This window comes from Cupressus sempervirens, chromosome 9 (genome assembly GCF_028749045.1).
Source record: "Cupressus sempervirens isolate cs-2001-9-10 chromosome 9, ASM2874904v1, whole genome shotgun sequence".
Lineage (NCBI taxonomy): Eukaryota > Viridiplantae > Streptophyta > Pinopsida > Cupressales > Cupressaceae > Cupressus > Cupressus sempervirens.
In genome coordinates this window covers 679709552-679721659 of record NC_143126.1, presented here as the reverse complement: position 1 = coordinate 679721659, position 12108 = coordinate 679709552, and the positions used below count along the sequence as shown (strand labels likewise).

The 12108-nt window shown below is 37.7% G+C and overlaps 1 protein-coding gene across 2 annotated transcripts in view; it reads left to right on the top strand.

Annotated features, from left to right (window-relative positions):
• LOC149540558 (putative serine/threonine-protein phosphatase 2A regulatory subunit B'' subunit TON2) overlaps positions 1-12108 on the top strand; it is a 148592-nt gene that overhangs the window by 56953 nt on the left and 79531 nt on the right. For both annotated transcript variants that reach the window (XM_089801639.1, XM_089801640.1), the window contains exons 7-8: positions 3544-3615; positions 3823-3955. In XM_089801639.1, the coding sequence (XP_089657765.1) occupies positions 3544-3615; positions 3823-3955 (205 nt within the window). The remainder of the gene's footprint in view (positions 1-3543; positions 3616-3822; positions 3956-12108) is intronic.

Sequence of the window (12108 nt, the reverse complement as noted above, 5' to 3'; positions counted from 1 at the left end):
GCAAATGTATTTGCACTTCCTGTTAAGGTATGTACTTTCCAAATGGCAGCCATCTCTCTTCTATTGGATGAAATATGGATAGACATGTCCCTTCATGGGACATGTTCATTAATATATAATTAATATAATAGTTTGTTACTTAACTACACACACACACACACACACATATATCACATATTTAATACACAAGATATATGTAACTTCAATATAGTCTCATGAGTTTATCCAACTGAAGCTACCAAACGTTAATACTCCCTCTTAGCTAGAGAGGATAAACACATGACCATATATTACCTTAATGTAATATAAAAATATCTTTGATCAGAAGATATTTAGCATTTTGATGTCACATTTGATATCATGAGTATTGGCCTCAAGAATACCAACATATGATATTCACCAAATACTCTAAGTAAAGAGATTGAGAGTAATGGGCTCTTGAATGTCAACTCATTTGAAATTCACCAATTACTCTTTGAGCAATGACCTCTTGAATTCTGAGTTGCAAGGTATTCACCAAGTACTATAAGTAATGGCCTTTTGAATATCAACTCATTTGACATTCACCAAGTACTTTGTGTAATGGCCTTCTGAACATCAATGTGCATAACATTCACCATGTACTCAAAATTTTCACAAGGTATGTGCACACACATTCTCCTAATGCTTACCATATGAACATCCACCATGCGAAGTATAATCCATCACGATTTGCATAGACTTTGTACGATATCCATCATAATAGAAAAATTAATTTATTGAAAGATCATCACCTATCATTAACTTTTGCAAATACAAGTGATAATCATTTTAAAGTCTTCACTTCCTCATGATGTACACGAGGGGTAGGCCCATTTAAACCATGTAGTTACACACGTGGACTTTCAGATTCCCTTTGAATCTCAATCTCCCTCTTTTTCCTATAAGAATGCTCTTGAAGACAAATAGCTCTTAAAGTACATATTGAATCAATATAAGATTTTTTCCAATAGGATATAGATAATTATAAAATGTCATGCTTTGAGAATGATCCCCATTATTCCAATATAATATATGATTTCATAATTATAAATCACCATTATAATCTCATTAATTATTAATGTTCTTATCCTAATCAAAATATTATAATATATTAATAAGGAAATAAACAATTTATACTTACCTCCAACCTTGGTAACATTATTTGCTTGTAAATATGCTTCAAGATATGTACATCTTCCTTACAATTGTTATCTTCGTTATTCTAATCAAGACATTATAAACTTTGAATTTTATGGAAGTGAGCTAGACTTCTCACATTTATAATTCCTCATTTGTAGTTATCACTTATTATTATTTACCACTATCAGGCTTCCTTAATGCCTCTTATTATAATGTCCTTAGAGAACTGGAGCATAGTCCTTATTTAATTGGGCTTCTTTACTTTATGTTTTTGGGCATTGTAATTGTAAAGTCCTTCCCCACAAGTGTCACTCCTCCAGCTTTATTGGGTTGTAAGGCATCGACCGACTGGGGAAAACAAAGCGTTGCCATGTTTTGGAAGGTGTGTAGAGGCAACAGGCTCTACCGCTTCCACTGCCCCATCCACTCTCTCTCCCTCCTCTTCTATGTCAGCCTCCAAATCATCTTCATCTTCCCATTCAGGGGAATCCTCCAACTCAACTGGGCAGAGTTGGGGGCACAAGCATGGCTTCCTCAGAAAGAAATATGATGTGGGTGGTAATGGGTTTGCACTGGCAGGACTACTTGAAGAAAAAAACTACTTGTTTTTGTCTGTACATGATTGTATTTATTCCATTATATTCAGCAAAAATCACTAAAACAATGTTTCTTCAGATGACATACCAGTCAGATCTCAGACTCAAAGGCTTCACTTCTTCCTGAATACGATAGCTGACTTGTTGCTCCTCTGCAAACAACCAGTGGGAAAAATAGTACGAAACACTATCTCTGCAGATTAAGTCTCATCTAACACCAAGTCAAGTCATAGGCTTGAACAGTAATCTTTCATTTGCTTTGGGAAAAAGTACTAAAAAATAGGCCTCACAGGAATGAACAAACTCTGCTACTCATCACTCTTTGACCGGTCTGTTTAGTAGATGTAGCAGATGCAACATCACCTCTTCTACACCCCCAAATTTTGGTTGGGATTAAGCATCATTATTCTGTGTCTGCTCCTCATGGCGATATAATTTCCCAGTAAACTATTATGGTGCCATGACAAATATAATTACAGTGAAAACATCATAGACTCAAATGTTCGATGGCAAATATTTATTCAAGCTTGTCGTCAGCAAACTCCACCTTCCACAACTCCAGGTTTGCTGATTATTAGCTCCAAAGCTCCATACCAATAGATATAATGAAATCAGTCAAATTCAGACAGGACCCATATAGTTTTAAGTCCATGATTTAATAAAATCGGCATAGATAATGACATTTACTCCAAAATATAAGATTTTGTCCTCGATATTATCAAATTTATATATTCTCTGACATAATTTTTTTTAAGAATTAAAAAATCTTACACATAAATAGAAAATATATTCAAACATCTTTATTTCAGAACAGATTTCAAATCTTGTAAACCTGCTCTGATACCATGTTTATATTCCTGAGAATTGCTGCAAATGTATTTGCACTGCCTGTTAAGGTATGTACTTTCCAAATAGCAGCCATCTCTCTTATATTGGATGAAATATGGATATACATGTCCCATGAAGGGACATGTCTATTCACTAATATTGAATTAGTATAATAGTTTGTTATTTAACTATACACATAGATATTTGAATATATATAAATATCACATTTTTAATACATAATATATATGTAACTTCAGTTTAAGCTTTAGTCTGATGAGTTTATCCAACTGAAGCTACCAAACATTAACAGTTCTTTTAAAGGGGCAGGGGTATGTCCCTTTTGAAAAATTAACCTAGTTTACCATTTAAATCCATGGAGGAACTCTATTGGAAAGTCAGAATCATACTGGAAAACATTCTTAATAGCAAAGATGCAACATCTCAGTGGTTCATATTCTACTAAATTTTTCCAAGACTTTACACCTGGCCACATCTGCTTGGGAGTTAGTCCAATGGTACATGGAACTGGGCTGTCAATATAACAGTTGTTGCTCTTTATTGCTAGCCCATGGCTTACTGCTAACTGTTAAGCTGAACTTGTAGGCAACACAGTGGTGGCCTTGGGTCTTTAATATAGCTACAACCTATGTCCAAGTACTTCCATTGATAAATAAAGGGGCTGGCATTGATCCCTCTATTGACATAGTTTGAAGCATACCTTGAGACATCTCTTTTGACTCAAGAAGCAAAACTATCCTTGTACCTCATGGTGGTTTACTCAATAATTTGATATACCTTATTGCTCTGCTTGAGTTGTAGCATGTTTATTTTTGATTTTATAGTTTCTATGTCATAGAAATTATTTTGACCCAATCAAGTTTTTATCAACAATAAGTTTGTTGTCTTTCTTTTAAATATGTGCAACACTCTTACAATATCTTGTTCTCTGTTTATGCAGGTTTCTCTGACCCAAGCACGAATAGATATGAGTGAGCTTGATGAAGATGCCGATGGTTTCTTGCAGCCACATGTAAGTCCGGGTAGTACTGTGCTTTTCATTAGTGGAATAATATAATAGAATATAAATTGGCTGTGTTGTTTGATTATTAAAACTCTTTTTTGATTTAAGCAAGTACAGTCTGTTAATGAATATCTTTCTGTTCATTGACTTTATGCTAGTTAGATTATGCCTCTTGAAGGTTCCTGCTTTTATTAACTGAGGGTTGTCCATGTACAGGAAATGGAAGCTTACATAAGAGGTCTTATTCCAAATTTGGCACAGCTCCGAGATATGCCTACTGCTTTTCTCCATATGTATTGCCGTATTGCAGCGCATAAATTCTTTTTCTTTTGTGATCCTCACCGACGAGGTTAGGAGATATTTCCCTGTGCTGGAATAGTAGGATATATTGAGAATCAAGTGTACTTCTATATAGTTTCCTCTTTTTATTGCAAAAGGTGAGATTTCAGAATGCCATTTGATCTGCATTACTCATTTAAGCCCTATAAATATCAGAAAGTATCAAGGTAATGCCAGTCAAGCTCTTGTAACATATATGGTTCTTGTTTGCTTCGGGTGGAAGGTTAGGAAGGCATGATTGCTTATTAGCATCTAAACAATGTTCACTCATTCTGCTTCTACATGTCTTTTTAGAAGTGGCACAAACTGCTGAGCGATTATCCTTTCTTTGCCATTATTATGTAGCTTTATGAAATGTCCCTTTTCTGATTTTTCATGATATTTCCAACCTCTAATCAGATCTTTAAAATCAAACAACTGCTATCACAAAGATCCACCAAATTCCTTAAGAAACCCCAAATCGGGTATGTTGAAAATAGTGCTAAAAGCTTCACAACTTCACAAATTATTAATGAATCTGAAAATGGAAATTTTTACAGAACTTTCAGCAGCATAACAGCCTACAAATTGATATTTCCAGATCCGTATAGCCTTTACACAACAGCTCGAAAATGTAGGACCAAAACTATGCTCATCGGGCTCCCGAAATAGCACAAAATATGCTCGGAAACACCACAAGAACACTAATAATCTATCTAAGAAGTTTAATCACGTCCCAATATATATATTCAGCTCTATTTTAACAGCTTAAAGTATAAAATACAGCAGCAACCAAAACTGATATGAAATACTCAACCGGAAACACCAAACTCTTACAAAAATGCACCCGGAAACTCACAAATCTGCACTGTTCAGCACAAAGGCAAACTCTGTATGAGCATGCACATGGAATGGCTTCAAACTCCCGTCCTTAGCCTTCCTGGAAACCTGCAAACTCCCGTTCTTGGGTCTCCCTGGAAACCTGCAAACTCCCGTTCTTGGGTCTCCTTCTCCACAGGTTTGGCAGCCTCTGAAGAATAACAAAGAATGAGTGAAAATCAAGTCTGGAATCCCCCCAAAATGCCTCCAAACCTCTTTAAAAAGGGCATAACTGTAACTCACGTCCAAGAGAGGTTAATGAAACATATTTTAATAATAATTATCATTTATTAGTCCAACGGTTTCCAAAGATTAACTCCCTTTTTCCGAAACTTCACTTTCTTGGGCCTGCCTGTCTTAGCAAAGATTATTATTTTTTAATTATTTGAAAAGGGGACATGACACTTTATCATATTTGTATGTCAAAATGAAGTTTTCTTAGAAGTTTAGTCAAGCTTAGAATGGCAGTAGTTTATGCATGTACAAAGCATGAAGAGTAAGAAATTAAAAATTGATACAACTGATTCTTTTGTAAAGCTGTAAAATCAGCAATCCAAATCAAAGCCCACACCCATGACAAATATGCTACATATCCTGGTCATCTGTATTTTCAACGTGCATTTAAGCTATAAGCATTTCACCCTGGGAATGATCTCCCAATGTTCAATTTCTGAATACATTGATTAAAGCTTGGGTGTTTTGCCAGTGAGGCACAGTCCCTTATATGAATATCCCAGTGACAAGTGTTAGTGGAGAGCATGCAAGCTCTCCGAGAAATTGAGTTCCATAAATTATGTCTAAGACTCTTAGGACATTTTAAATCTGCATAAGTAGTCAGAATACCTGGACAGGTGGGATTTTCAATGTCTAGTCAAGGATTGAGATGGAGATTTAAAAAATGAATGATTAAAAAATTGACAAAATGCTAGGGTGAAGCTTTTGTTTTGACTTTTTCTTGTAAAAGCAAGTTACAATTTATAACGCTTTGCAAGTGACTTGCAGGATTTATTGGTAGGGATGAAAATGTGTGTTTGAGTTACTATCGAAGTAATTGAAATAAGCCTAGATCGTATGCTCATGAATATCAATATTTACGTTTACCGTTTTCTGAAAGTTAATGTAGTGGTTCTACCTAGAAGTATTGCTGAATGGTACACTTAGGAACGATAGGATAAAAAGACTGAAAGTGGCAGTTGTTGGGCATTAGGGCACTAGATTAGATAATCTCAGAAAGTGACCTGCAATCTGATCATTTTGATCTAATTAGGAAGTTTTGCATTTCTCATTTGGACACTTATAAATTCGAAGGCTTAAATTGTTTAAAAATTCCTAAAAACTGCTAAAAAATGAATTTGTAAAACCTACAAAAACTATAGATCCGTTTATGAAATTGCCACTTTGTAAATTGTGGGAAATAATGATTCTATAGCTTTATGCATAAACAGAAATGGGGACCAGGGCAAAATGGAATAGAAAATTTTCAACAAGCAACATGTTGAATGAATATCAAGCATTCATTGCCTCTGCAAAGCGCTATTAGTGCAGGACACATATGAGAATGGGGACCAGCTTCTTTTTCTTTCTTATATTATTATATATGAATTCATACTAATCATGCTTCTGCAAAGTTTCATGTCATAAATCTAAACCATTACATTAAATTCCCGCTAGTTTTAAAGTCGACTCTTCACATTCATCATTTAAATATAAGTTACAAATTATCATTTATTATTTATGTTTATTATTTATATAATACATTAATACATCTTGTTAGTTATTACTAGTTTGTAATAAAGAAATCGTATTTTAAAACTATATTATATTAAAACTTTATATAAAATAACAAAATTGTTTATTATATATTTTTCAAATATATGAACAGGATATTAGGAGATATTTAAATATTCTATTTATTGGCAATTATCGATTTATGAGTACCACTATATTTATCATTTATAATTTTTAACATCTATATACATACATGGACACATACATATAAATAATTATACTATATTGCCCTAAGTTTCTTGGATGGGGACGATAGGGGACAATGGGATAGGTTTCCACGACGACAATTTCTTTTTGCTGATTTTTGGGGGGGGGGGGGGGGGGGGCACGCACAACAAATGGGGATGGCTATATAAATATAGGGAAATTTTAAAATATACACTGAAATTTGCAAATATACATGTGATGTAGCAAGAATCCGAGGGTACCCCTATTGGAGGTCAACAGGACCCCTGCAAATAAGCATACAACGGAAATACAACAACAATGCAAGATCTGATACCAAATCACAATACTTTATTCATAGATATAATTGTTTACATGCAATATGCTTGACTGTAATGCCTTCCGGGTTAGGGCCAAATACAACAACAATTACAAAAAAGTTCTGCAAGATCTCACAAGATCCAACTTACAATCCTAATCCTAGCTAGTCTAGATTCACACTGTGGTAGAAATCTCCAAGGAAATCTTAACTTATGCTTGCAAGCCCACCAAGCAATCTCCTAGTTTTCAAGCCACAACTACTAGCCCTTCAAAGTTCGCATCCTCTTCTCCAAGATGGATGATAATAATCCTCATTTTGTAAAGACTCCACAAGACCCCCCTACTTATACCTGTCGTTGGTAGAAATTGTGTATCAGCCGACGGGTCCCTTCGGAAAGGTTCTTGTTATGTAGCCGACGGGTCCCTTCGGAAAGGTTTTTGTTATGTAGTGACATGTTGTATGTGGCCAACGGACTTCTTCGAGAAAGTTCTTCGGAAAGTATTTATAACCCCTTCGGGAAGCATTGTATTCATCTTATCATTAAAGCATAATGTAATGTTCTGGCATATGCGAATAAAATAAGAAGTTCTGCTATTCATATCTATTGTTTGTATGCATTAATCTGTTTACCCAGTACGGAAAACATTTGGCGCCATTGCCCAATGGACCTGGTATACAGACAGACGGATGAAGACTAAATGCCGAATCAGTTGAATAAGAATAAGAATAAGTTGAAGGAAAAGGACGAAATACGCGTCGCACAGGAAAATTTAATTTTGGCACAACAGGCTGAACGCAGACGGAGATTACAGCAAGTTACCGACGGACACAGAAGCATTGAACAATTGTTGGAAGAGACTCGACAACGGCTCGATTTGGTGGAAGAAGCAAGGGAGGAGTTTTTGAACCTGCATACACTGAGGGAAGAGAATCTAGACGGAAGGGGATCGACTCGCACGACTCGGAGTGCCGAGGGAGCACGAGCGTGGAGTGAACTCTTCGTCCGAGATATACTCCCGGAACAGATAGCTTCAGTTGACGAAAACCCTTCTTTACCAAATAGTGCGGGTGTTGTAAACAGTGCGGAAGCCGAAAACAGTGCGGGTGTGCAGAATAGCGCGGGTGTTCAAAATAGCGCGAGAGCTCAGAACAACGCGGGTGTTCAAAACAGCGCAGGTACACAACAAAACCCCCAACATACAGTGATAATGGCAGGTCCAAAAGAAAAGTTGCCTAAATTTGATGGTGAAGGAGCCGCCGATCCGATTCGACATTATAAAACATGTGAAATGATTTGGAGAGCAAATGGCATAACAGCTATGAACGAATGGGTCCGGCAGTTTCCAGCCACCCTACGGGGTGTTGCGATTGATTGGTTTACTGACACAGATCCGCAGAAGTTAAACACTTGGGATAATATTAAGAAGGAGTTTTGCGCAGAATTTCAAATATTGCACGACGATAATGAAATCGTCGCCGAGATATTCAATACCAAGCAAAAGAAGAATGAAATAGTACGGGTCTTCGCTAGGAGGTTGAAAGACTTAATCAGTAAAATGGAGAATAAGCCGGTAGATGGGCTTCAGAAAAGATGGTTCATTGAAGGCCTTCACCCGAAGCTACAGAAAAAGATGAAGATCGTGCCACCATCGACATATATTGAAGCACCGGCAGTTTCCAGCCACCCTACGGGGTGTTGCGATTGATTGGTTTACTGACACAGATCCGCAGAAGTTAAACACTTGGGATAATATTAAGAAGGAGTTTTGCGCAGAATTTCAAATATTGCACGACGATAATGAAATCGTCGCCGAGATATTCAATACCAAGCAAAAGAAGAATGAAATAGTACGGGTCTTCGCTAGGAGGTTGAAAGACTTAATCAGTAAAATGGAGAATAAGCCGGTAGATGGGCTTCAGAAAAGATGGTTCATTGAAGGCCTTCACCCGAAGCTACAGAAAAAGATGAAGATCGTGCCACCATCGACATATATTGAAGCATACAATCGGGCATTGGACCTCGAAAGTGATAGAAGACAAAGAAGAAGAAGAAGACCAGCTCATCCGATTTAGATGATGACGAACCTTAAGAAGAAGATAGCAGCGACGATGAAGGCATTAGCAAGAAAGTCCGTGCTCTTCAGAAGGACATGTTGCGAATGATGGAGTTCAAAAACATGAACAAGGAGACTAAGGGCAACGACCTATGGTGCACAGAGTGCAAGAAAGAAGGCCATACGAAGGGATCATGCTCGAAAGATCAATTTTGTGAGATTTGTCAGATTATGGGACACTTGGTAAAGGAATGCCCTTTGAATTTGAAAACAAGAACACTGCAGCAAATGTTCCTGACGCAGGAGGCATCCTCGTCAGGAGGGAACGGGAACACCAGTACGAAAGGTGCCACATTGGGAGGATATAGAAACAATCAACGCGGTCAAAACAACAACAATAATGGCGGGAGGAGTCGAATCTAGTACGATGCCAATGGCCGACCGATAGTTCAATGCCGCGCATGCAATCTGTGGGGTCACTTCGCCCGAGAGTGTACAACGACAAACACACCGAAGTTGTTATGCAGATGGTGTGGACTTGGTGATCATGAAGATGCTAGGTGTCCGAAGTCGGGAGTAAACTTGATCACCGTCGAGACAGATGAAGAAGAGGTTCTGGCCATCACGTGGAACCAAGCAAAAGTGTACCCCGACCCAACGGAAGAAAAGAAGAGATTGGAGGAAGCACGGGCAGAGATCCAGAAAGCAACACAGGTGGCTATCAGGATTAGATGTTAGATTGGCTAAGGTGACAGTGTTGAAGACCAGTTAGTCAGTCAGTGTATTTTGGTTGTTGATTTGTCTCAGAGATTTTGTAATAGTCATTAGGAGACGACTTTTCTTTTTGGGGGGGATGATGTCGTCGGTAGAAATTGTGTATCAGTCGACGAGTCCCTTCAAAAAGGAAATTGTTATGTAGCCGACGGGTCCCTTCGGAAAGGTTTTTGTTATGTAGCGACATGTTGTATGTGGTCGACGGACTCCTTCGGGAAAGTTCTTCGGAAAGTATTTATAACCCCTTCGGGAAGCATTGTATTCATCTTATCATTAAAGCATAATGTAATGTTCTAACATATGCGAATAAAATAAGTTCTGCTATTCATATCTATTGTCTATGCTTTGATTTCTTTACCCAGTATGGTAAACAATACCCAACTAAGCCACAAGTTGGCCCAGTTCATTACAAATTAAATTAAAACCCTTACATTAAATATATGTTGAGCCACAAGTTGGCTACAACACAATTTAAATACCCAAAGTCGACTACAACACAAATTAAATATCAAAAGTCGGCTCAGAGACAACTCGACTCCTACAGGAACCAAGACCAGAGCGAGTGTCAAAGAAACCAACCCAAGCATTAGCCAAACTACAAACATCGCCGAGCTCCCACTGCATGTCGAGCAACCAACAGATGCCGAGCACACTCAGAGTGTCGAGCAACCAACACATGCGAAGCAAACTGTATCTACCAAACTCCTTCAATGACTGGACTCTTTGGCCACAACTACACCCTTCAGCGAGTGAGCACCACTGTTTGGTGACCGATTCCACAACTCTTAGCTAAAACACCTCCAACATGCAGGATTGCAAGCAAGCCCAGGATGCTCCTGCATCAACATGTTTTCATACGAAACTAAGGACAAAGCATGTCATATAAACATTATAGAACCTTAACATACACCATTTGAATGTCCTTTAGGAAATAATTATTGAGATTCGATACTCACTATGTATAAAAATTTAACTCTAGTCTATAATGCATTCATAGAACAATTTCAATTGTCAACATGCATATCAATATGTGAACACAAATATAAGTTTAGCAGTGGACAATATGATATAAATCTGAAAATCTAAATATGCCCAAAGGCTAGAGGGCTGCCTTAAAGTTTCACCATGTTCAAGTTCAACAGAAAAAACGAAATATAGAGAAATGAAGCATATTGCTGCTCCTATTTTGCTTTTGCCACCATGACATCAAAATCAGACTCCTCATCCTCACTATCATGCTCTACAGGAAGCATAGTCTCGTCCAATGGAACCCCAACCAATCTTGGCGTTGTCTTATCCTCATCTATTTGGGCAACATCCTAAAGATCAACATCTCATCGCAAAGTTGGACTCTGCGTATACTCTGCAAGTTGACGATCAAGTTGCTGAGCACTATGCACTACCACTAGCTTCTCCACTTATCTAGAGGCAAGTGGATAAATGAATATGTTGACCAATTCCTCTCTGCAATTGGGGAACTAGCATCCTGTGGAAGGAGGTGGGTGGCAAGTATTTTCAACTTAGGTGTATCTCTCCCATGCTAGGTCTACCATCCAATAGGATCTTTTTGTACCAAAACTAGTCTATCCAACCTTGCTTGTGGCTTACTGAAGTTTGGGCCATGAAGTTTGGTGAACTCAAGGAACCCTACACTAAGATTAGAGGCCTCTTGAGTTGGATACATCTTGTCAATGACTTTTGTGAAGCGATCCAATACCTTAGGAGCATTACATGGGGCACCCCTTCCATCGAACTTTGCATAGCATTTGACAATTAGAGAAAAGGCTGCCATATGAAGCGGGGTATTCATTATGTTCCACCTTTGTGTCACAATAGGCCTAACATGCTCCTCATAAAACCGCAATGTAGGATCTTTTGCTCCAACTATTTTCTTTATCTTCCCCAACATGCTGTTAGAAGTCTCCTATATCTCTCCAAGACTAGGAGAGTCAGTATCAACATATCTAATGACATCTGCAATGGGTGCTATGATAGTGAAAAGATATCTGCAAGATGCAAAAAAAATTAGAAATTTTAAGTTAGCGTGAAAATCAACAAGCAAAAGACTAACATTTAATTTAAAAATGAATAACTTACCTTATTGTGGACCACAAATTGTCATCAAGGATCCTTTGCTTCACCAGTTTTCTTAGAGAGGAGCTAGAATCAGACCATTGGGCCCACTCTAGATTCACCGCCATC